Source organism: Microchirus variegatus (genome assembly GCF_963457635.1).
Source record: "Microchirus variegatus genome assembly, chromosome: 6".
NCBI classification, from domain to species: domain Eukaryota; kingdom Metazoa; phylum Chordata; class Actinopteri; order Pleuronectiformes; family Soleidae; genus Microchirus; species Microchirus variegatus.
Window position 1 is genome coordinate 1,868,156 of NC_139807.1, and position 26,929 is coordinate 1,895,084.

At 44.0% G+C, this 26,929-nt stretch overlaps 2 protein-coding genes across 2 annotated transcripts in view; one reads left to right on the top strand and one right to left on the bottom strand.

Moving 5' to 3' along the window:
* The window catches only part of mrpl11 (mitochondrial ribosomal protein L11), a 55,880-nt gene that overhangs the window by 25,281 nt on the left and 3,670 nt on the right, over nt 1-26,929 (top strand). Inside the window, exons 3-5 of the mRNA XM_083891200.1 lie at nt 17,669-17,764; nt 24,633-24,726; nt 25,121-25,280. Coding sequence (XP_083747326.1) covers nt 17,669-17,764; nt 24,633-24,726; nt 25,121-25,280 — 350 coding nt within the window. The remainder of the gene's footprint in view (nt 1-17,668; nt 17,765-24,632; nt 24,727-25,120; nt 25,281-26,929) is intronic.
* On the bottom strand, nt 4,267-5,331 carry tmem265 (transmembrane protein 265; the record flags this gene model as incomplete). The annotated part of the gene is made up of 1 exon (XM_083891199.1): nt 4,267-5,331. One exon carries the CDS (start codon nt 5,329-5,331, stop codon nt 4,267-4,269), a length of 1,065 nt encoding a protein of 354 aa, XP_083747325.1.

Below are 26,929 nucleotides of genomic sequence, written 5' to 3' on the forward strand. Positions count from 1 at the left end.
TTCGTTCAGTTTCAGCAGCAATTATAACCTTGACATGTGAGGCCAGTGTTAGTGTGTGTGAGTTAGTTAGTTAGTTAGTTAGTCTCCAGTGTGGCATCGCATATCACAAGAGTCTCACTTTTTTTTTGATGCATCTTTTCTCTTCCGTGCAGGCTTTTCTTTGAAGTTCTTTCCTCAAAGCTTGAGGTCCTGATCGTGTGTGTGTGTGTGTGTGTGTGTGTGTGTGTGTGTGTGTGTGTGTGTGTGTGTGTTATGATGAATGATTTAGACATCTGTCTGCTAAGTGAGGCTCCTGCTGCTGCCAGACTGGTGAGTAGGTGTGAGCGCGTAGGCACACTGTCACTGCCACTGCGTCAGGTGTAATGAGTTGAGATGGTTCGTAACCAAGCGCTCACCCGGGCGGAACAAAGCCGTGTGTTTGTGTAAAGGGTTCTGGGATGTCGTTGGCGCTGTTGGGGGGGGGGGGGCAGCGAGTGAGGGCGCACCTCCCATCAAACACACAGCAAACAATAAATAAATGGCAGTCGGCAGCAGCACCACTTTAGGCAATGGCCCAGCCCTTTAATCTTAGCCAACCTCTCCTCCAATCCTTTTTTTTCTCCTCTCTGACTAACCACCCCTGACACACAAAGTCTACAGAGGTAGGCTGCTTGTCGCCTGCAGACTGAATTTAAACAAATGAGATGAAATAAAAGGAAGAACAAGAAACCCGAAAAGAAAGAGAGCAACCTTTGGTTTGGGAGAAGAAGAAGAATTAGAAGAAGAAGAGAGCAATTGACACGGGCGAATGGAGAAGAATAGACGACACTAACGAAGAAAGTGGCTTTGCTCGTCTTCAGGAGAAGGTTCTTCTGACGCTGCGGGGAAAACGCTGAGCGTTGTTTCTAAAGCTTAACAGGTGCAACAAATTCTAGGAGGACGTAGCCATTACCGAGGCTGCTGCCTATGCAGCCACTGCTTTTAGTTTAATAGAAATACGAGGTGTTGCCCAACAGTGAGTGCATCCAGAATGTGTGTGTTTTGAAATGTGGAGAGAGAGAGAGCAATGGAGGAAGGAGGAGGAGGAGGTGAAGGAGCGGAGTGGGGGGTTAGACGAGGCTTGAATACGGGTCTACTACTCTGGGATCCCTCTGTGTTTTTTCCCCCCTTAAAAAGTCTCTCTGAAGCTGAAAGAAATTCCCCACTGAAACTTTAAATGAATTTGTTTTGTGGGCTGAGTGTGTGCATTAGTCTTAATACGTCCTGTAAATACAGTCTGTAAATCAAGCATAAAGCAGTGAGAATAAGTGCGCATTTTGACAAATAGCCTCAATTTCAATTAATAGGACCATTAAATCTCAGAGGAGCGGCCGCCGAATGTGCATTCGCGGCCGCCGACGTGAGCAGGAAAAAAAAAAAGCCAGTCCCGCTCCTTAAAAGCATCACGCGCTTAATGCGACTCCTTCACATGCACCTCCCTGCATCACGTCAAGACTTCACTCTCCCTCAACGTTAAAGAGACGGGAACGCGGCGGCATAAACGTAAAGAGTGCTCCGAGAGGATCTGGGCTGATGCAGCTGATGCGGCCGCCGGCGTAATTATGATGAATGACGGCGTCTCATCAGCGTTACTACTCTGTGGCAGCAGAGATCGTGCTTCTGTGCGGCGTTTTCCCTTCACTTCGCCGCGTTCACCGGCAGAAGAAGCTAAAAACGCGCAATTTTTCCTCCGCGGCTGCAGAGCTGAAGTTGATTGACTTTGGTTCGAGGCAGTCATTTATCTCCGAAGCCCCTTTGGCCTTGAATAATATGAACCGACTCCTTCTTGTGTTTCTCCCCTATGTGTGGGCGACAGACTGCCAATAACGCTCCTACATAATAGCCAATGAACTGTCAACACTCGGCGAGTATGAAACACTTTATTAGTTTGCACTCTGTCCTGGAGGTGTAGCTGACAGCTGTGGAATAGCTTCACAGTATTCACATGGCACATGTCCAAGCACCACGTGGCACACACACACACACACACACACACACACACATAATGTGTACGCCGCTCTGTGACAACCCAAAGGAAACAAGGCACTTGACTGAACTGAACAATCACTACACCTGCTGCTCTAACCCATAACACCCATAACACTAGCAGAACTGTGAACGAGAAGCTCTCGCACTTTGTTGACGTTGAATTAAAAAGTTTACTCCACCATCTAAAGTGAAAAAAGGAATTTAATGCTGCCACAAAGAGATTTTTTTTTTAAAGATACAGATGACACAAGGCGGTAAAACATGAATTTAACAAAACATGTAAAGGGATTTTTTTTTTTACAGTAGTATTCTGTCTTTGTAAACAGTGTAGTAAAATAGACCTGTAGTTTGTTTTAAAGGAGACATATTAGGCAAAATCAACTTTTTAATACTTATATTTGGGACACTGGAGGCTCTATGAGTCGGCAAAGTGTGAAAAAAGATGACCCGGTCATGTTTTTGTGGTCGTCCTCAGTCTAAGTACAGGAGATAAAACACGCCATGTTGACTTTTGCGCTCACTGGAAAGTCACAATTACACATTTCCGGAATTTCTGTCTCGCGGAGCTCCGCTTTGTCCCTAAAAAAAACGAGCGGAAAGTCTGCAAAGTGTTCTATTCTTGGCTGCGTGGTGCAGCACAGAGTTCTACACAAGCTTCCAGCCTCAGAGGGTTTATTTACATTTTATATATGACGGCAATGTACCAGCTAGAGTCTGCAAATGGTGGCTTTTCCAAATGCTAACTGTTGTTAGCTGCGGTTGGTCTCAGTGACGCTGACGTAGTTTCCTGTGTCTCATTTGCATATTTAAAGAGACAAAGGTGATTGAACCGTCACAGACACGTTGACGAGGAGAACTTGTAAAGTTAGGGTATAATATGTCTCCTATAAAATGGAAACACTTGGACTCTTAAATGATGCACATTCTGTTGCCTTTAAATCTCGCTCGGATGTTCTGCGGAGCTGAAGTTGCTCCGTGAAGAATTCAAAGTTAAGAGTGCGATGGATTAGCCAGTTAATTGATGTCCAAAGTCTGCATTTAAATCAAATTATCAGGGGAGCGAAAACACAGTTTGGCAGGAAAAAGGGTTGAACGTCGGCGGCCAGAGAGTCTGCAGGTTTTCACTCCAGCCAAACACCACAGTAAATGATTCATCTGATTAACATTCTCTCCCCTGACAAGACAAACTAATAGGTGAAGTCAGCTATAGCTGTTACCTTGGTTCAAAATGAAAACCATTCCCCTTTTGTTGCACAGCCTTGGTTGCCGGAGCCATTTAAATGGGTGGAAAGATAAATCTACGTCGTCACGTAGTGGAAAAATCATTTTCAGATTCATTTGTTTCGGCATTTTAATATTAAGGGGAGAAAAAAAACTGTATAGTTTTACATCTTATGGCCTCATAAATGTGTTCGAATTAAAAATTGTATCCAGGGTCACGTGAAGACTGTGATTTAAAGGGTCACCAAAGAGGTTTAGAGGCAGTGAAATGTACATTAAAATATTGGAGCACAGTGTGGAGTGAGTTTTACTGCGAGATGGCTTTTAAATCATGCCTCTGTTGAACTGAAAGAAAAATAAATCATCTCTTCTCTGTATCGTTTTTTTTCCCCCTCTGTGAAAGTTCCCTGTAAAGTGTCAGAGAAAGTGAACACTGAAAGGTCACAGTTGGTTTTTTAGCATGATTGCAGAAGAGTGTTGTTCCGACAGATATTTCCACACTGGACAAACAACAAAATGGATTAAAAGAACTGAAGAAGTCGACCCCTCACCCTAATGCAGATTTGGTGCCATCTGGTTTATAGCATTAAGTTTAAATTAATTCAGAAATGTACAACAACAACAACAACAACAACTTGAGGATGGTGCGCGTGTGTGTGTGTGTGAAGCACAGAGTTCAGCAGATTGTGGCAGTTGAGGCGCTTGTGCCCAGATCCAACGAGAATAAACACCACTTATGTTTCTGGAATATTCTTAACACTCTCGTGGACACGAGCGTGTTCACAGTGTTAAACTTTCAGATCTCATTTTCATGAGTTTTTTTTTTCCCCCTAGCACAACAAAATGTGCAGCCGTGAGCCGAGCTTGCCAAATGCATTTCCACAGCTCTGCATTATGCCCATCAATACTGTACTGAAATTCAATACGAGCTATCTGTTTGGATGTGATACTGGCCTCGGCTGGTCTGAGCTGCGAGTGTGGGTGTGTGCGTTCATGTCGTTGTGCATGCGTGTGTGTGTGTGTGTGTGTTCACACTCTCTAGAGTTCGTGGGAGATGAAAGAGGGTCCTAAGGGCGTCTCTGCCGGCTCCAGGCTGACGTGGGAGAGAGAGTGGCTCTGGGAGCCAGTCAGTGTGTGATAATGAGAGGGAGGAGCTTTCCCCTGCGCCTGGCCCTCTCCCTGATCCAAGCTCTGGCTTGGCAGGGTCGAGTCTCCTGGTTCCGCTCCAGCGACAGTCCCAGCTCCTGCAGCGGCGCGGTCCTGCTTGTGTCTCTCCCAGGCTGAGCTCAGCTTCACAGCCAGGGCCAGCAGGTTCTTCCCCAGGAACACCGTGGACACGCGAGGGTCCCGGTACCACAGCATGCCCGTGCCTCTCAGGGCCAGCGTGAAGATGTTGATGGTAACCAAGCTGAGCCACGGGTACAGCGCCTCCTTACGAGGCCCCCTCTGTCCCGGCAGACCGGTGGCCCCGAGCTCCGTGAGGGCCACGCACGGCAGCAGGAGCAGGAGGGCGTAGCAGTAGAAGAAGACCAGGCCCTCCACCCAGATGGGCAGCTTCTGTTCCGCTAACACCGCAGCTCCAACTGAGGCTCCACCTTGGACTTCCCACAGCCCTGCCTGCAGGTCCAGTACATCCAGTAGGTCCAGGACCACCCACAACAGCCGGCTCCTCACTTCCTGCTTTCTGCGCTGAGGAGTCATGTGGTCCGCTCCAGTCAGAATTAGGAACAGTGAGGGCAGGCAGATGGACAGCAGCAGTGTCAGGGTCTTCCTGGCCAGTGGGTCGGGCGGCCGGCGTTCCTGTCTGTAGTTATGGCAGACGAAGAAGAGCTTGAGCTGGAGCAGGGACAGGAACAGGAACCAGAGGGCGTTGGCGAAACCCCGGCGCGGCGACCGCACCTCGGACACCACGCCCGCCGACACGAAGCGGAGTGCGAGCAGGAAGCCCGCGTCGCCGACCAGCACGGCCGCACACTGCCAGACGCTAGGTCCTGGAGGGCCGTGAGCTCCCAGCATGCTCTGCTCCAACAGGTAGAGGTCCACCACCGCCATTGTGCTCACCGTGACCAGGGTTGATACGCACACCTGGGGCGTGGGCACCATGCCTGAAACAGAGACACATGCACAGATGCACCCAGGGAAATCTGTTACATGGACAAAATTCAAACTCTGCTCACTTCACTGAATACTTTCTGCCATCTGTCCCCAATAAAACAGACATCGTTTTTCGAGACTAATGCAAACCCTAAATGTAAAATAGTTTGTGCTTGTTGCTCATGTTTGAGCCACTGGCTGCAGAGAAAACCACTGAAAACCCTTTGTCCTTGGCCTAAACTTCACCCTTGATGCTTTAAGCTGAAAAGACGGTCTTTTATTCCACGCAGCTCTTTGAATTAAATAGTCTCCGTTTAACTGACATTACTCCCCTTTGATTATAAGGCTTTCCCCAAGTCGTCCACTCGTTTCTTCTGTTCATTGTTGTCTTTGCTAGTTTTTGTGCTCTGCTCATTCATTATTAATTAATTGTGTTCAGGCGCAGCTAGGTGCCTGTCAAAGTCTTTTCTTCGCCTCCGTAGGCCGCCGTGTTTATCCTCACACTGTGCCGCAGCCTTTAATCATCACAAATCCCCCCTCTCATTTGAGATGAATATTGATAACATGTTATTTGTATAGAAGTGCGTTGGCCTCGTGTCTTTGTGTGCACACTGTTTGTCTGCTTGAGTGCATGCGGGCAATGCTAATTCGTCTCCGTGTTGCGGGGGGGGGGGTCTGTTTCAATGTTGCGCCTCATATCTCAGCCACGGACGGCGCAATCTTCGGTATTGATCGCATCGTGAAAAATCATCATTGGACTTTTACTGTATAATCGAACCAACATCTGTTTGTTGTATTTAGCCCCGAAAAAAGCACAGCACAGACCCTCCGCGGTGTCTGTTTATCTCCTCAGCCACACTCGGGGGGGGGGGGGGGGGGGGGGGGTGGTGTCGGGGCCCCCTCGGCTGGATCAATGGCATTATAATATAAAATCATTACTAGCTCAGATGTGTCTTAGCGGCAACACTTTGAGCATGATTGAGCGAGGGATTGTGAGTATGATTGTGGCCTCTAAGAAAAGTGCGGGTGAAAAATGTGTATTGATGTCTCACTGGTGGAAGACGCATCGCTTTCCTCGCTGTAAGACTAACCGGAGCTGTGGCGTCTCCGCTGTGCCGGATGAAAACGCCGAAGAGGGCCGAGGAACTCTACTGGGGGACGAGAGTGGGGTTTTTGAGCGAGTAGAATGAGCACGAGTCGGAAAGTGAAAGATTAATCTTCCTTTTGGCTTTCTACATGTCTCATAAAGTATTGCTGTAAGATGGTAATAGTTCATAAATAAGCCCGGGGCGAGGAGGGGGTGAAAGAGATAAAGAGGAAATGAGCGAAATGCAGATACAAAGTGACTTCTACTCAGTTACAGAAACACATGCGTAGCGTCACGAGCTAGCTTGGCCTACGCGAGAAAAAAACCCAGAAACGCATTCATCACTGCGGGCGTCGAAACATCCCAGACATTAGAGTTTGTTCTGAAACAGATGAATCAAAGGGATGAAGAAAAGGAATGATCTCGACTGATTAATCCGCTCGGAGGCACGGTGGGAGGACAGGCGTGGATCGAGCCAGCCTTCATAATACCCCGATTGTCTATGAAGCCTTTGTCTCACCGCGCGCTGCAACTTGATTAGCATTCCCTGAAGAATTGAATGAAATTTCACCGAGCTGCAGATTGAGAGGATATTACTATGAGGTTTTTTTTTTTTTTCTCTCTCTGCGGTTGGGAGGGGTGGAGGCCCCGACCACTTAAGTTTTTCCACCTGAGCCTTGAATTTCACCCTGGAAATCTCCCTGTCACAGCGTGTTTGTGTTGCGACTCGCTCTCAGCGCTGCGTAATTGTATTCGGCTCCGAGTGAGGGACGGGAATGACAGGCCGTGTGTCCACTCAGCCCGTCAATAATGACCAAATTCATCATCCCCTCCTGTCGCGGAAGTGTCACCGCTGTTGACAAGGTGAGACAACCTATTTTCACTGTAAGCATGAGTGATGACATGTAATGGTGTGTTGTTGTTTTGTTACTGCCTTAAGCTCGTGTTGTTGTTTTACCTTGGAAAAAAATCCACATGTGACACTAGTGAAAAATGAAGGGGAGCCAGGTGCAAGAGTATCCCCAGCAATCACCCTAGAAAAAGGCTCCTACACTCTGACACAGATGAAGCCTGGGCTGTACCATGTCCCACTTAACACTGTTGTGATTTTCCATGTGGAGAAAAATCCATGAAGCAGAGATTAATGTCACTCCATCCACTGCTCGACTAACAATTAACTTCATTAGCAATTAATCTCTGGATTAAATAATGATTTGTTTTGACTGTAGAGCGGAACAGTGTTCAGGCTAATATTATGACTGCGATTTCTTTATTTATATACATATATATATGGTAACACTATAGATTAGGTTAGCTTACCAACATATATAAGTCCTTTATTAGTAATCATTAAGCATGTATTCACACCTTATTCTAAATAACCTAATTCTACTTCTATTATGACATGAAGTTAATACGTGGCTAGTATGCTACATGCATGTTAGTAAGCACCCAGTTAATGGAGAGTTTCCCTAGTTGCATGAAGCACTATGTAGGTAGTGGATAACTTTTATAATGTGCTGCGTGGATGAGAAAGGGCAGACACGGAGCATTCGAAAGATAAAACGATTCAATTGCAGTCCTTGAATTTTCTATTTAAAAAATCATTATAACGGCGAAAAAATATGTTGTTCTTTGTTTCCCAGACCTCCAAAATGAAAAGCCTCAAATATGTTTTTGTTCTGTTTTGTAACTGAATATATAATCAGGGGCTGTCTAAGTGTTGTTGTTTTTATGGTATCGGCATTGCATCCTACGTGGAAACGGCATTTTGGGAGCCCCGAAAGTGACATTTTGACGGCAGCCTTGTGTCGACAACAAACACACAACTTTTGGGAAAACAGTGATAGTCGTAGTCCCTCTGCTGTGTTGTGCTGTCGTCCTCTTGTGTTTGGAGATTGTTTGCTTTATCATAACATCTTTTCTTTTCTACCTTCCCCCTGGCTTCGTTTATTACTTCCCCCCCCACGGAGTGAGAGTGTGTATTGTTTTTGTTTGTTTGTACTTCCACACTCGCACTTGCCTACTTGACCAGCAGAGGCGGCCAGAGGCTTGTTTTTGCGTGAATAGGGTGAAGTCCGCCATCTTGGATTAGCCTTGTTCTGTCTCTGTGATCCTATACGTTATATATTTCGAATCCATTTTTTGGCAAGTTTGCACACGACGCGTATGTTTAACGTCGTTTAATGTTTTCGGTGTAGCAGCGTTACAGCGCCACATAGAGGCCTGGCATATGTACAACATTTAGAGTCATTTTGGGGCATTTTGTTTCCTAAAACAATGCGGTGTTTACGGGAACTTTTTCAATACGACAAAGGAACAAAAGATCGTTTACGTTTATGTGTTTCCTGTCGTTGTAAAAGAGCAAAGAAATCAGAACGGTGGATTTATTTAGCAATCAATTAATAACAGATTAGTGGTTGCAGCCCCAGCAGCCAGTTCATCAGCATAAACGCAGATCAAAAACAGATCCCTGAGGTTTTCACAGGTGGCACCAAGGGCATCAGGACAACACCTGAGCCATTATGTGCAAACTAATTCATTAATATGAAAGCAGGCAGTGTGCAGTCGCTGATAAAATAACGCCTCTACAGGATGAATCCTCTCTCCACACTTTCAGCCACATGACTCGAACACATGTTGATTTTGATTTTAAAGAGTTGGCCACATAATGTGCACATCATCCGGCACGTGCTGCGACGCCTTTATGACATTTTAAGCAATGTCTACATTAAACCACTTCTCTGCACCACCTGTTTCATAACCGCCCTACGCTTCCTTCAGCAGCAGCTCTCTCTCTCTCTCTCTCTCTCTCTCTCTGTGCAGCTTTAGTTACCCAGACCCATTCGTCTTGCACTTGGGCTTTGATCCTCATGGCAAAGTGGTGTTTCTAAATAAAGTCGCTTTTTTTTATGGTTTGCCGACGAGCCCGGACTGTGGCGATAAAAGTCCGCTTCTGACAGTTGTTACCGTGCACGCAAACAGTCAGAGGCTGCAAGAGGAGAAAGTCGCCGCCAGCCTCTGTTACAGCGAGCCGAGTTTGCGGGAAAGGAGAGAAGAAGAAAAAACGGATCTTACTTATCAAGATCTCCCCCGCGCAGATCTGGCATGGCAGATAACCACCGTCCCTCCGGCTGCTGCAGATGGAGCCGATTGTGGATCTGACACCTCCCGCAGTGTCGGGGGGTCTCTGCCGCCGCCGCCGCCGCCGCTGCTGCTGCTGCCGCTGCCTGTTTATCTTTTGACACAGGGCAGCAGAGATCCGTGGAGGAGCTGCTGCTGCTGCTGCTGCTGCTGATGCTCCTGATGCTGCTCTTACTGCTGCTGCTGCTCGATCTGCCTCCCTCTGTGCGCAAAGTCGGTCAAAAGTGGAGCAGCGGCGTCGTCGTCCGCGGCGGCGACGCGCATGCAAGCCGTTAAAGTGGAGACCGATCCAGGCGAGAAGACGGCACAGACCCGAGAGAGGACGAACACAAACTCACTCATCCTGTCCGAGTTGGCTTGTGATGTTAATTTGTAAGCAGGCTACGTGCTCTGTACTCCAGACCTCCCACCCTCCTCCTGCTCCTCCTCCTCCTCCTCCTCTTCCTCCTCCTCCACCATCAGCTGTGGAAGTTTGGCTGCAAGAATATATCATGAATATTTCAGAGCAGCCACTTAACAGTAGACTTCATTGGTAAATGGTAATCAGGGTGCAGGAGATTAATCACATTGTTTGGCAGTGGGATAGAAACCTTATTTACCCCTGTCCTGGCTTAAAATAGGAGCAGGGAAGTGGAGCGTAAAGACGCCTGTAGCCTGTTGACATATTTGGGCGCTCAGAAGGCAGATGTTAACACTTTAATTAGTCCTCCTTCTGTCATCTCTGTGTCGTCGTCGCACAAGCGAATCATCCATCCGCTGTATAGAGTCGGTTTAATGCACAGAGGGAGTGGGAGGTTCTCACACGGATTTGGATGAAAATTAATTTTTTGTGTGTGGATGGGGGAAAAAAAAAAAGTGCCTGCTCTACTGATTCAAAAATTCCATTTCTTTTCCTTTTGTCAGACACAGATGTAGTTTGGGAATTTCACAGCATCACCTTGTCCTCAAGGTCCTGCTTCTTCGAGTGGATCTGTAGGCGCTTCAGCCAGCACGTTTAGAAAGAAAGAAAGAAAGAAAGAAAAAAAAAAGTCTTCAACTCCCCTGGTTTCTGTGTCTCTCTCTCTCAGTGTGTGCTGGCTTCATTTTAAAAGTGAGAGGTTTAATCAGACTGGAGAAAAGGGATGGAGAGTCATCTTTCTTGTCAGATTCAGCTCTGCGCTCCGCTGGCTTCCAAGAGAACAGAGATTTTCCATTTTCCTCACTTCAGAGTGCGGTTTTTATTCCTGCTACTTCTTTCCCTCCTCTCTAATGTTTATCCAATCCTTCCTATCCCCCCATCCCATTTTTCTTTTCATTTCTGTCCCTTTTTTTTGTTCCCGTGGGTGTGGTTGAAGGTCACTCTGCACACTGCCTCACTTTCAGCATGGAGAGAGACGGAGAGAGAGAGCGATGCAGGGAACAGAAGGGGAAACAATGGCAGCAGCAGAGTAAGGCGAGGGTTCGGCCAGCTGGACAAACTGTCCACAGTAACTGTGCAGTCATCACTTTTTTTTTTTTTTTTTGCAGCAGAAGTTTGGAAGCACACACGGACTTACAGCCTGTCGGAGAACGTTAGCGAGCCAAGCTCCACGTCAGGCCCAGGGCTGACCCTCCACAGACACGGAGGACTCGCTACCTCCACTTTCCTCCACTTGACTCTTACTCCATCATATCTGAGTGCAAGGCCTGAGTTTAAGAGTTATTCCACTGCTGGAGAATTGAACTGCTGTGATATTGTCTCACGGGCCAGAAAAAAAAGAAGAGCAGCAGCAGCAGAGCAGAGATATGATCCTTTTAATTCCTCACACTGGCATCTGGTGCCTGCATCACCGACTACAGTATGTAACTCCAACAGCAGCAGCAGCAGCTGCTGGGTCCTTACATTATGGTCTAATGTGTTATCAGCTGCTGATTTAGCCTCATCGATATTGGCCCCAAATAACAAGCAGAGATGAAGAGTGGGCTGTAAAGATCAGATAAAGCCTGATTTAAGGCCACATTATACTCCTCCGACTGCCCAACCACGGAGACGCCTCGAGCCTTCATCCTTCTCCGTCGTGGTGACGGATACGCGCTGCAATTTCCCTCCCCGATCAGTAGGGGTCGCTACGCAAGGTTGTTGTGTTTTTGGCTACAGTGAGCAATGGTGAACGAGAGAGAAAGACTGTTGTTGTTGGAATAATTGAAACAGCGGCCGTTTCTCACTATTCTGTGTCCCGGAACGCAGTTTTGAGATAATTTGAGGTGAGAAATTAGCCATTTAGAGTCTAAACATGTGGTTTGTGTATTAAGATATGACATATTTATAGTTTGGCAGCGACGTTGTCGGCGGTGATCAGCTTGGCCCCTCTGTGTGCTCACTGTAGCCGCCACAGAGCTCTGCGTAACCTACGTAGAGCACTTTCTATTGGTGCTACTTTGTCCTTGTTTGTATATGTGATGGAGGTTGTTGTAACGGAGTAGGAAGAACCTTTATTTAACCAGGTATAAAAACAACTAAATTGAGATGGAAATCTCTTTTCCAAGGGTGACCTGGCCAAGAGGTCAGCAGCACACGTCATAATAATAAATATTAGATGAGGTATAGGAGACAAAAACACTCATGTAACGATGTGCAACGTGATATTTAAAGTGCAGGAGTCGAGGTCACAGTGATAAATTAAAAACACAGGCAGCTGTTTGCTGGTTTCTCTTTGTCTAATAAGATCGAGCGAAACGGGAGCGGCAAAGCTGAACGCTCTTGATTCTGTGGAACAGAAAAGATGGAGACCTTCAGAGCGTATAGTGGTGGCTTTTAGTTCTTAGAAGAAGAAGAGTGTGCAGGTGTGAAGGGACTCAGCCAAGGTGAGCCTTATAGATTAATAATAGCCACTATTTATGTCTGCGTGCGCTCGGAGAAGGCCGTTCAGATTCAATATGAAGTTCACGACGACGAGTGAGTGACTGAGTCGACGACAACCGGTGACAAATCTCAGAGCGCGTACCATAAGCACCAGTACCATCGAAACGTTTCAGATAATCTTGCTTTGAGCAAGAAACGGAGAGCATCAAGTTAAACCAATTAGGAGAACAAGAGGTAGGAAATGTGTTGGTCTGACGGATGAAGATGAAACGCCTGCATGAATCGCAGCGTGTGATGTTTTTGTGCGATGGTTGTGCAAAATAAACACGAGACAAAAGTGGCGAGCGACGTTTTTCCCCCCCCCCGTTCGTTTGTGTTGCACGACGCTTGAACGTTCCAAGTGACTCAGTTTAAATCGGGCTTAATTTGCCCCTTTTATTTTTAATTTACAAAGTCGCACTAAACACAACTGATGACTCGAGCGGCTCCACAGTGGGACGCTCATTGGATTGCGGTGCGGCTCCACAAAAAACAATTTCCACATGTGCCGTCGTGACCCGTTATCAGACGTTTAAAAAAAAAACCTTGTGAAGTTCTGCTTTAAATGACATCTTTACAAATTCACCGTTATCTCCGAACACAAACACAACACAAGCTTTGTTAAACAAACTGTACTTTTTTTCTCCGGCTCTTCATTCTCTCTGTTTTTTGTGTGTCTGTCTCCTCCACACGTCAGAATATCTTGTGATTTTTCTTTCCTTTTCTTTCCCTCTGGTCGTCTCCAGCAATCAGGTTCAGCAGCAGTGCAGCTCCTGTGTGTGTGTGTGTGTGCTTGGTTTTTGCTGCTGCAGCCTCCCTCCCTCCCTCCCTCCCTCCCTCCCTCCCTCCATCCACATGTGATTAATCATGTGAAGTGGCAAAAAGCACAACACTGTCAGAACTGTGAGGAGAACCTAATGGAGTCGAAAATGGAATGTTTTGTCGCAACGCCATCCATTTTGTTCCACCATGGCCTGCGTGGTCACCTTCTCTCACTGTAAACTCCTCTTTTGCCACCAGATACAAAAGACCTATTAGGCTGCACGGGTCATCGTCCAAACCGTAAAGGTTGAGGGTTCGATCCCCGACACTGAAAACACTGAATATGTGGAGGTGGGATGTGTGTGTGTACAGTATGTACACTACCGTTGAAAAGTTTGGGCTCACCTATACAATTTTTGTGTGTTTTCTATTAAAACTCAGACTTTTATTCATCAAAACAGTTGCAAAATGAATCGAAAATATAGTCAAGACATTGACGAGATTTGTCTTGTCGACTTTGCTTTCGTCAAAGAACCAGCAAAACTGTTTTCAGCTGTGCTAACATCATTGCACAAGGGTTTTCTAATCATCCAATAGTCTTCTAACACCATTAGCAAACACAATGTACCATTAGAACACTGGGAAATGGGCCTCTATACACCTATGTACATATTCCAATAAAAACCATACGTTTGCAGCTAGAATAGTTGTTTACCACATTAACGATGTATAGAGTGTATTTCTCATTCATTTAATGTTATATTCATTGACAAAAGTGTTTTTCCTTCAAAAATAAGGACATTTCTAAGTGTATATCTTTGTGAAGACCCAAAAAATCATAGGAAGTGGGCACACACACAGCTTTTTGAGGGTTAATCCTCAGTTTCAGGGTCATACTGCAGGATTCTTGCCTAAAATACATGCAAACGACTTATTCTAAGGCTCTGAAAAGGCAGATTATGCACTTAGATAAGAATATTTATGGATGGTACATTCCATATTCAAAGATTTAATCCACAGCTGAGAAGTTTTTGTCTCGTTTCGGTAGATTTTGAAGACTCAAAAACCCAAATGAAGTTCACTCCGTCACTTGTGCACTCATGCACGTGTTAAAGCAAAGACTCCTCACCTCTTTGATGCTGCTACATATTGGCTCCATCACAGTTCACTGCAGAACCGGAGGTTGAAAAAAATCGTTTTCATTTTCCACTTTTAAGACTAATCCACTGATTCCAGGCTGGAACATGAAGTAAAATGCATGTCCAGCATGAACTCAGTTTATTATTATTATTATTTATTTATTTTTACGCGGCTGAGTCTGTTCTAACCTAAACTGTCGTGCTTTTCAGCCTCTCGCTGTGTGTTGGCTCGACATGAAAACCCTAATCAGGTGGACGATGCAACAATGGGCTGAATGTGATAAAACGCCAACACTGGCGCAGATTAAAGGGACACAATAATGACGGTAATGAATGAGAGAGGGTTTCACACTGAGAGGTTTAATTAACCTCGCCTCCGACACCAAACCTATCTCCACTGTAACACCTTTGTCGCCGTGAAGCCCACTTCCTGTGTGGTGAACACCCAGGGCAATTTATCCAGTTAATTCTGCCTCCATGTCCCAGGACCTTATCTTTAGCTTGAGTCCTTGATCTCCCTATACGTGTCCACAGAGCTTCCCTTGACCTAATCCCACCCCCTTCCAACTCCATTCTCTCCCTTATTTATTTGTTCCCTCTCCCTTTTTGTTTCGTTCTATTATTTTGAGACACCTGCGACCGCACGCATAGACGAACTCTTCCTCGCTGTCAACTCTCTCACAGCTTAATATGCACAGATATCCACTCCTTAACTGATGGTCTTGTCAGATTGAAATGAGGCCTCGGCATTCATACATAAACATACACACACGCACTCGCTCGCCCGTATTCATGAGGACTTCCTGTGGCCTTCTCTGTGCCTCGCCCTCATTTTTCAACCTCAGCCCTGACCGTCATTGTTTAGATATTGACCACGATCACTTTAATGCACCTCAGCCGTCTGCCTCTTTCACATCCATGCCTCCTCTTGGTCTCTCTCACACACACAGAGAGAGACCGTCCTGCCACACCAGTGCTACATCTTGTTAAAAAGAGTTAGTGAAGCTGAAAGGCCAATCACATTAGCACAGAGGGAGTGTCAAAAAAAAAAAAAAAGACAGCAGAGAATACGACGTAAGGCTCGACTCAAAAGGACATTTCTCAGATTTTAATTGCAAATGCCTGATTGCGCTCATAATCACGAGCAATAATACTCCGCCCAGCGCTGATCTCCGACGGATCATATAGCGTTCGCTCGCGGGCTGTTGCTGCCGGATTTGATGGCGAGCAATATCCTCGTGGATTAGCGTTTAATCCCACTTCCCAGGATCGCAGAAGTCTTTGAAGATGCGCGGCTGAATGTCCTCGTCCGCCCGCTCTGGGCGATGGGCTGCAGCCATTTTCTACTGGAGAGCAGCGATGTGCCATCTAATCAGTCATGGAGGGAGACGGAGGATTTACCCAGCAGCTCGGACTTGAGGGTGATTAGATGCTCAGATCCAGTGAGAGAGCGGTTGGAGCCAAGAATTCTGTTCTGGTTTTGCTTTCTCTCTGATAAAAAAAAAGTAGAGGTCATCGGAGGTTTTTCGCCGCCAAGCCCCAAACCTTGAACCTTGGTTTTATGACACACCGGCGCCTCGGCTTCACTTAAAGATTGTGATTGCAATAACTGCTGTGGTGGTCCCATCACTGCAATTACGGTTGTAAAACTGTTGAATAGCCCGAGGCCAAAATATAACTTGCTTTCGCTGTCGTCTTCAAAGGATGGGGATGTCTGGACTCTTGTGGAACAGCTTAATTAAAATATGATTACCTGTCTCTGGTGCATACTTGATTGTTTTTGCCGCGCTCAGGGCAAATTATCTTCTGTCCCCGAGTGAGTCGTGTCTCGGGTCTTTTTTTTGTTCCTAGAACGCCTCGGCCTGGTTTTTAAAGTTTGTGTGTCAGACTGTGTCGCGAACAGCCTTTTTCCTTTTATGCGATGCGTCTTCTTTTTCCTCTTTAAGCACATTTTTAGAAACATCAGGCATTATCTCCGAGCCGGTCAGCGAGGAACCTTTTCACATTGTGCGGCATGAAAGGCGCCGTCTGAGTCGGTGGGAGAGAGAGATCATTATCCGCCATTGGTTGAACTGAAGGAAAAGGAAACTGGGATGTGAAGCGTGTGAAGCGGAGCCTGAGGGTTTGCTTTTTGACTCCGTACCCAACAACAACATCACAGCCTTTTACATTAATACAAATTTAATTAGACTTTCCTGTCGATGCTTCCTCGGCGCTTGTTTACCATTGCTGTGTTGTTTTATGTGAACTGGAGGAAGGGAGGGGTAGAAGACGGCGTGGTTTCGGATTGGGATTACTATTAATAAGCACCGCAGGGGAGGGTGAGGGTGAGCCTGGCTGCGGCTCCAGGGATGTAAGTGTGTTTCATTTCATCAGTGTAATGCCTTAAAAAACTATAACCTGCTTTGATTCATGTGATGCATCGAGATTATAATGTTTATTGTTTTGCTCTCAGATGCACAGATGAGCATCAAACAGCACTGTGGGCCGATAATGAAGCAGCGGCGGCGGCGGCGGGCGTTTGTGTCGATGGAGCGGCTGATTAGCATTCATCAGGTGCTTTGGAAGCCTTTAGTGCGCGATGACGCTCGGGGAACTTTATGCTCCGTTAAGTTCAAATAAATGTCATTGGAGAAAGTGTCAGGATGACCGACTCTTCATCGGCTCCATTATTACAATCCGAGGCGTCGCGCCGGTGCTGTTGTGGAGCAAACGGAGGCTCACGTGTCGTCCGGGTATAAAATGAAAAATCTCCTCTCTCCTCTGCCTCCTTTCTCAAACGAACATTTCAATCAGCGCGCGTCGCCTTTGGGGAACGGTGGCACGTGAAGGTCGGTTAAAATTTCAGCAGCGTTAATTACATTCTTTATTAGTTTTTGCCACTAAATTCAGCTCTAAAGAAGAATGGAGCAGAGGCAGTGGTGGCGGCGGCGGCGTTGGGCCGGGTGTTGACTTAATGTCACCCATCCATTTTGCTTTTCGCTCTGGTTGCCCTCGCCGGAGCCGGAAAATGGGAGCCTCATTCATCACTGGGTTTCTCTGGGCTCTGGGCACCAACATGCATTCAGTGACAGACACGGCGTGAACAATATAGAGTGCAAAAATGTCTCTCACACACACACACACACACACACACAGATACATATATATTAGCCCTCTCTGAAGCCGTGAGTGAGTGACAGCAGCTCGGCCATCTGTATTCTGCCAGTGAAACGCTTCAAGTGTTCGAATGAATGTTTTAAAGCAACTCGATTCGCCCGTTTCTCACCGTGTTTATTCACTCATGTTTTTCTTTCCCCCCCCCCCCCATCCCTCTCTCTCTCTCTCTCTCTCTCTCTCTCTCCCCCCGTCCAGAAAGGAATACCCATCGGCCAGTTCTGCAAAGACTTTAATGAGAAAACCAAGGAGCTGAAGGAGGGCATCCCTCTGCCGGTCAAGATCCACGTAAAGGTGCGTCTGCGTCCGCGTCCGTGCGGAACCTCAGTCGCTAACCCAACGCCGACCCCTTTACTCGTGACCCCCCACACACACACAGCTGTGGTTAATTCCACCAGCTGCATAACATTACCAGAGCCCTTCCATTATTCATGCTATACCACCAAAGTAAGCCTTTTCATTTGCATTCATTAATGAAGCAATACCCACAGGAACTCGGAGTCAAGAAGCATTAAGTGCATACAAGAGAAGTGAATTACTCAGAAAAGAGGTGTTGTTAGCTTGGTTCTTTTTTTTTATTATTATTATTTGTCAGAAGTACATGTTGTTTGACTCACACAAACCCCCCCCACACCCCGCCCCTCCTGGTGTCCCTTCAGCTGAATAAATGTGTGTTGTAATGAGGTTTTTGATGGATGCAGGAGAAGCCTAATCCTTTTAAAGGCTTACATTTATTTTGACATGCAATATCCAGCAACGGCGCTGTCATCACATCCGTGCAGTCGCTCATCACTGCCACCTGGTGGTTGGTGGCACGTCAAGTGCACTGATAGTGAAATGACTCCAGTGTTTCTCGGCCGCCTTTTGCAACAGCTCTGAACACAATTTGCGTCGCCTTAAAAGGGAAAGGTATTAGAGCTGAAACAATCGATTACTAAATTAATCGTCAACTATTTTGATAATCGATTAATCGGTTGGAAGCTTTTTTCGGATTGTTTCAGCTTCTTAAATGTGAATATTGACAAAACAAGACATTCGGGAACATCGTCATTTCCAGGTTTGATGAACGCTGATTAATGTTTTTTAACATTTTATGGACCAAATGATTAATGGATTTATGGAGAGAATAATCGACAGATTAATCGATTACTAAAATAATCTTTATTTGCAGCTCTAAAAGTAATATTTTTCTGTGAATTTTCCCTTTCGCAGAGTTGGATGACGAGATCAATAACGCTCTACTTTCTGCATTTTAAGTACAAACACTGGAGCTGGGAGGTAATTAAATTAGCATAAAATCTTGAAACCTGGGATTCTGACTTTGGCCAAAGTTTTCTCCCCAAACAGTCTCTCATCAATGCAAAGATAGACCCATAACTGCACTAGAGTCAACTCTCAACATCAGATTTCTCATATTTAATTAGCAGCATATGTGTTTTATCTGACAAGGCCGGTCAACTTTATTTATATATCACATAAAAAATCACACAAAAGGTTAAATGAGACAAAACACGAGAGCGTGTCCAAACAACACATCAAAGCTGTGCTAAAGCAAATGTCAGGCTCAACAATTACAGTTTCGTCTTGAGGAAAAGTTTCAATTTCATGGTCCTAAACTCGGAGCCTCTCATCTATAACTCTTGAAAGCAGAAAAGCAGAAAATGTTGGACTTTTGTGCAGCCGTCGCTCTCCTACCTGTCGTTTACCGTCTAGTTTTTTCCAGTGGAGGAAATAAGAAAAAAAAAAAAAAAAAAAGGCTCCTCTTCAGTGAATGTTTTTGTTTTATGAGATGAAGGTAGAAAGAAGAGCGTCTCATAAGCTTTTCCAAAGGTGGAGAAAAAAGTCTGTTCCCTCAGTGGGAAAAGGTCACGGCGGTTAGATTACATGACTCTGATGACAAATCACCTGCTGTGCTTTCCTCTCAGCTCAGCCTACTGTTTATTGCCTGGTGTTTGTTGTTTTTTTTGTTGTTCTTATGTGACAAGTAACAGATGATCCAAAGTAAGCTCTGCTCGGGTGATTTATCGACCGGATCTATAGGTCAGATTTTTAAGGCCTCTGTCGAGGAAATAAATCTGAATGAAGGAAAGGGGTCAGAATAACTCTGCGATGTTGACGAGATTATTTTTCATATTGTTCCTGAGGGGAGGAGGAACAGGCTGGAGTAGGCTTTTAGCTCGCAGGGGCGTCCTTGGAAATTAGACGCCCTACTTTCAGGCAGGACCCTGTTTTCACCGGTAACTTTGCTGAATGTGATCAAAATTTCTAATCAAACTTTTTGCTTCAAGATACTAGGGAAGCAACGGTATTCGGTATTTTACAGAACCGTTGCGGTTCAATAAACAACGGCAAACAACGGTATTTCGGTACGTTTCAGTCCGTCAAAATTTATTAAAATACACAATGCTGCGTGATTAGATCCACTCAGGAGCAGAGACGTGAGTGCAGTGCTTATTTTTGTTGGATAGTGCTAAACTTTATTTATTTTTAATTTGTGTGGTTTGCCGTTTCATTTGATCTGATTTTTACAATGTAATATTGCCTTTGCTAGTCTGAGTAGTTTTATATTAAGATATCGAAACCGTACCGAAAAACGCGATACATACCGAACCGTGGAGAAACTGTACCGTTGCATCCCTACGAGATACCAAGTTACTTTTGTGAAAAATGAGGTAAAGAGGAAGAAGACGGACAGCAATCTCCAGCTTCTTCCAGAAGAGTAATCATCTAAGAATAGTTTTCATAAATTAATTATTCATAAAAGGTAACACTTAGGGAACACATATTCACCATTAACTAGGTGCTTACTAACCTATATAAGTCGCATACTATTATTTTAATCCTTTATTAGTAATCATTAAGCAAGTATTAACACCTTATTCTACATAACCTTATTCTACCTCTATTATGACAGGAATTAAAGGGCTAGTATGAGACTTATATGCATGTTGGTAAGCACCTAGTGAATGGTGAATATGTGTTTACTGCATAAATAAAAGATTAACACAATTGAATAAGTAGACAATAAAGCTGGTTGTCAGGTAAGAAATTTATAAACTGTAAAAACAATTTAAAAAATTGTCCAGGGTGGGACACACCCTCTAAAAAAAAAATCCTAGCTAAAATCCTGATGTGAAGCCTCATACATTTGAACGCACACTAAAATAAGCGCTGATCATCTTTAACGGTCAGTGTTTGTATATCCCTAACGTCAGTGTAGTCCTTCTGGATCGTTGCTCTCTCCACTTTTCATGCGCTCCTTGTGTTTGTGAGCTCGTATTGATATTTTACTGTTGTGATCCACAGTGTCGATGCTCTCATTAGTGTAGTTTATGCCGCGGCATTAAAAACACTCTTAAACACTCCACAGTGGGCCGCGTGCCCGGGCTCCCGGGCTGGCTGCAGAGGCGCTGGAAACTACAGTCAGACGTTGATGGAGACTCAAACGGAGCTGAAAGAGGAATTAGCATTGTTCACCCGCTGAACGAAACCCCCGTGTCTTTTTGTGTTTGGATGTGTAAAGAATCGGCAAACTCATCAGATCAGTTTAGGTATTGATTATGTGCCAGCGTTGATGCGCTGCATCCAAGAGGCCCGCACACAAACCCAAATCAGCGCGGCTTTAACTTACTGTCTTGTATTCAGCTCAACGTCAGCTCAGAGTGCAGTGTTTAACTTTTAACAAAACAAACAAACGTCTGTTCCGTTCAAGGGTTCACGCAAAGCTGACTAAGACAATCGGCTCCTCGCTTCTCTCTCTCTGTATGGCAGCGTTTAGATCTCATGCTGCTTGTGAAGTGATTCATTTCATGTGATGACGCAAAGATATTGTGAAGTTTGACTGAAAACGCAAAGAATCGGCCCCCGGAAAAGTCTTCACAATTGAACTAAACCTGGCCATTAAGCAGTTTGACGGGATAAATGCTTCCTGCCCCTTCGCTGCTGCTGCATATACACAAATGCACCATCAATCATGTCTAATAGCATCGCTTTACAGAGGCTGTTTTAGGATGAAGGATGCAGTATACACATTAATGGAGCATATACAGTATTTCCAACACTTCACAGTGTTTCTCTCCAAGTGGTTACTCGGGTTTTGCTTCACCTCTCCACAAAATGTCAGGGAACATCAGTTCACTCGTGTTTTTTTTTTGGAGGGGATGTCACCGACAACATAACCTCCACGACGGAGCTAATAAAACAATATGTTTTTGTTTCACACAGTAACTGACTGACATAATAATAAAAGATATACGAGAGCCAGGTTGTTGGTGGTATAGCTCGAATCTATCACACATTTCTGAATGCAATATTTTGACACAGTGTGTGAAGAGCAGCAGCAGCAGCAGCGGTGGTGGAAGTGTCACCATAATTTGATGAAAGGAAAAAATTCTCTCCAAATCGACCGGGAATTTACTTCCAACGAAAAAAACTGTTTATTCCTCCAGAATAACTCAAATGCTTCATTTAAGAAAAGCTGAAAAACAGGAGAGAGCTTTTAAAATGTGGCCTTGACTGCGATTGAAGACAGATCCTTTTGGTTAATGTCCTAAAGTCTTTCAAATTTGTCTCTGAAGGCCAAGTCGGCCTTTTATTTAGGCTTCTGTGGAAGGGTATTCACCGAAAATCATTTTTCAAAAGGTGTGGGGTGTTTTTTGTGTGGGGATCAGTTTTTCAGAGTAAAATTTGTTCAAGTTAATTCAGTTTTACTTTGCTTTGGGTTTGAGATTGGGAGATTCTCCCGTCTTTAAGTAATATTGTGCATGCAGGCACCTCAGGACTTTGCGGTTGTTCAGAAGGAAAGAACGATGGGATCAGCCGGAGATTGCAATGTTTCTTCACAATCATTTGAGTAAATACGGCTGCACGCTTCATGGATATAAAACGATGCACTTGAAATGCATACAGGCTGGCGACGTGGTGGCACAGGACACAATCAGGTGATTGTTAAATAAATACTACATGGAATCCTATTGCAACCACCGTCTATTGGACGGATTGAGGAGAAAAAGTAAAAACTGACCCTAAAAGAAAAATATCATAAAAATAGCCCTGGGGGGAAAAATCTCGTAAAAACAGACCCGAAAAAAAATCTCGGAAAAATAGACCCGGAAAAAAAATCTCGGAAAAATAGACCCGAAAAAAAAATCTCATAAAAACAGACCCGAAAAAAAATCTCGGAAAAATAGACCCGGAAAAAAAATCTTGGAAAAATAGACCCGAAAAAAAAATCTTGGAAAAAAATAAGTCTTGCAAAAACAAACCCGCAAAAAAAATCTCGGAAAAACAGACCTAGGAAAAAAAATCTTGGAAAAATAGACCCAGAAAAAAAAAATCTCATAAAAACAGACCCGAAAAAAAATCTCGGAAAAAAAATCTTGGAAAAATAGACCCGAAAAAAAATCTTGGAAAAAAATAAGTCTTGCAAAAACAAACCCGCAAAAAAAAATCTCGGAAAAACAGACCTAGGAAAAAAAATCTCGGAAAAACAGACCCAGAAAAAAAAATCTCATAAATACAGACCCGAAAAAAAATCTCGGAAATAAGTAAGTCTTGCTAAAACAGACCTGGAAAAAAAAATTTGTCTTTTCAGAAATGATTTTAGGTGAATGCAGTTCACTTCTGTGGGCTTCATATTCTTCATATTCTTCATATTCTTCATATTCTTCATATTCTTCATATTCTTCATATAATAAAAGAGTCATTTGGATGAACTGAGTGTTTCCACAGCAGACTTGTGTACACTGACAGTGTGATGACAGCTTCAGAGCTGCTCACATGTTCAAAAATAATCACTGTTGCTGTCACTGCAGTGCTGTCAATCTCTGCATGATAACACAGCAGTGTGCAAAGGTCTGCAGCAGAATAATAATAATCATCATCATGAAGGTGAATTCTGTCCCTTTTTTTTTTTTTTTTACTGTTTTCATTTGAAAAACACTAACGCAAACGTGTGTGAATATCATGAAACCTTGTGTTTTATCTGCTGCAGAGTGAATGTCAGAGTCAACAAACATCGCCTTGATCAGCTTCACCTGCAGGCTCTTAAAGAAAAAAACGACATTTTCATAATTAAATTTCAAACTTTTTCAGAGGACAGAGCCAATGATAGGTTTACAGCCTCAACACAGACAGATGCACCTTTACCAGTGGACTGGTGGAAGTCTTCAAAGCCCTTTTTTCCCCCCTCTCACAAACACACACACACACACACACACACACAGAGGGTTAGAAGTGAGTGTTAAAGGAACGCCATGATCGCTGGATGGTGACAGCGCATGACACATAACTGAGACGCTCACAGTTGGATTGCGACTGTGGACATGTGTTGCATTTCAAACTCCTTTTCTGCGACTGCACTGCTGCCACGGCCGAGGAAGACGGAGAAAATGCCACATATGAAGCTTCTACTACTTCTGCTCTGCAGGGGAACAATGTGTATTTTATAACATAGATCTTGTAATTGATTAATTCATTATTGCTTCAGAAAATGTTTAAAAAAACATTGATCAGCGTTTGTCAAACCTGGAAACGACGATGTTCTGACATTGATTCAGTTTTAATGATTTCTTTGTTTATGTGAAGCAAAGAAACAAAGAAAATATTCACATTCGAGAAGCTAAAACAATCAGAAATCTTGTTTTAATCACGACGAAAGCTTCAAAACGATTAATCAATTATCAAAATAGTTGGTGATTACCTGACCCTTCCATCGACTGGTGAAATGTTGATTTTTTTAAGTGCAGCTTCACCTTTTAGCATGATTTCACTCAGTCTAGTACATATTTATCGCATATTTTTCCAATATTCTCATTTCAAAAACGTAGAGAAAGAAGAAAGAATGTCATCATTTAAAAAAAAAACAAAAGAAAACCAGGTGATGAAATCTGCGACAGTGACAGTTGTTAAAATCTCAACTATTGATCATGTTTTCATTCTCCGCGCTCTGAAATCAAGGTCACCCTCGTCCTCCACAGTTGTGTGTTGCGATGATAAATGTCCTGCCGACACTTTTGAAAAAGGATTTAATAACGATAACCAGTAAATCGTAGATACTCTGCGTCTATTTGGACGGCTGCGGAATCAAATCTTATCTTTACACGTTCCCCGTTCCGTCGCGGGTTCAATTTTTTTTTTTTATTTCCATGTCTTGTCTCCGCAGCCTGACAGAACGTACGACCTGAAGATCGGACAGCCCACCGTCTCCTACTTCCTCAAGCAGGCGGCCGGGATCGCGAAAGGAGCCGGAAAGACGGGTGAGCTGTGCCGCTTTTACATTTCTGCTCTCGCGCAAACGTTCGCCTGCTGAGTCCGTCCTGAAACGGACGCCCGTCTCTCCACGGGCTCAGTTTTTGAGCTTTGCTTGAGATTGATGTTCTATTCATGACGCGTGGGGGGGGGGGAGGAGGAGGATGAGATGTGGCCGAGCTGCTGCGCCTTCAGAAAGGAGAATTATGTATCTCCCAACTTTTATGTGCTCTGAAGTTTATCCAGACTCTTTTTCTCGCTGTTGACTCTTCATGCGCTTAAAGGACACACACACGTTAACCCACCTGCTCTCTTTTATTCTATTAAAGGTTTTATTGAATTTTTTATTCGCCCACTTCCCTTTCTGTGTGTGTGTGTGTGTGTGTGTGTGTGTGTGTAAAGGCCACGAGACAGCGGGGATGGTGTCGGTGAGGGCAGTGTATGAGATTGCCAAGGTGAAGGCCGAGGATGAGTGCTTCAAAACGAGGAACACCTCCCTGGAGAACGTCGTCAAGAGCATCATCGGCTCGGCCCGTTCACTGGGCATCAAGGTCGTCCAAGAGTAAGTGTGTTTATCTGTGTGTGTCTGAGACCCACAGCAGCGTGAAACTGACCAACACTCACAGCAGCAGCAGCAGCAGCAGCTTGTTTTTATCCTTGTAGATTTCTGCTGCTGCCTATTTTTAATCCGTCGATGTTTAAATGAAAGAGGACGCCGTCTCCATTCTTCAATATTAGCATAACCGACGTTCAACATAAACCAATATAGCGTTAATCCGTTGTGCAGACAACCTTTCAGACGCGACGCCAATTTGTCTTTAACCGGTGTTTGTGTTTTTAAGTTAAATCTACAGTTTTACTGGATTTCTTCAACCTTCCCTCGACTCAAACTTTGACTATATGAGATTTTATGGAGATTTTAAGGTTTTAGAAAAGGTGATGGAGAAGAAGTTTATACCTCCCTGTTTATGCTGAAGACCAAAAACAACAACTCGACATACCGCGTAATGCTGATCATCAGCTAAGCTAAAGCTAAAAAGTGTTCTGCACTGTAATAAATAATAGTAAATGGTAATAAAATAAATGAATATAGTAAATGGTAAAGTTTAAGTTTGACACGTACACTGCTTTAAATGTTTTTACATGATTAGGTTTTGTATATTAATATTTATATACATGTATTTTTTCCCCTTTGTGGTTGTTGTACAGCACCCCTCCAGTAGATGGCGCTAAGCCTATCCACAAAAGCCTATCCACTTTTTGAGCAGTGCAAATAAATAGTTCATTATGAAATTGTTAGAATTGAAAGGCACATTTTTTACTCTTTATTTTTTTAAATAGTTAAAAACATATATATGTATGTATATGTAGGTATGCATATGTATATATGTATGTAAATATATGTACGTGTATGTATATATGTATGTATGTGTGTATGTGTATATATGTATAATATGCATGTATGTGTGTATGTATATACATGTATATATATCTATACATACATGTATATATGTGTGTATATATGTGTGTATATATATGTGTGTATATATATATATATATACACACATATATATATATGTGTGTATATATGTAAATATATATATGTGTGTATATGTGCATATATGTATATATGTGTATATATGTATGCGTGTATGTATATATATGTATGTGTGTATACATATGTATATGTGTATATGTTGAAGAAACAGCACGTTGTGTTTTCTCCTCGAGGCTTTTTCTCCTCGACCTTTTCTCATAACAAAGACGTTAGAGATTGTGAAAGAAAAACCCAAAAATCAGAGGAAACTAAAGGACCAAGGACTAAACTAAGCGGGTGATTTCTCTCCGGAGAGAACAGAGACATAATGTCTGCCATCAAGGCAAAGCAAAAATCAATCTTCTTCATACCAGAAGCTGCACAGAAATAGTTGAAATTGTTGAAATAATCTGCAAATTTCAGTCTTTTTTTTTTTTTAAAACCCATTAAATCCATATCACTATATACTGACACTGGGCTTTCAACAGTGGAGAAATAAAAGTGAGCTTAAGCTGTCAAACACATACGTCTATATGGTGTTGTGTTTGCAGTCAGCTGTGACACCTCCTCACACACACCTGCAGACTCAGCCGCTCACCTGTGAAGAGAAGCTTTGCATCTGAAGATCTGCCCTCGTCTGCTCTGACACGCCCATATATTATTTACTGCCGTTC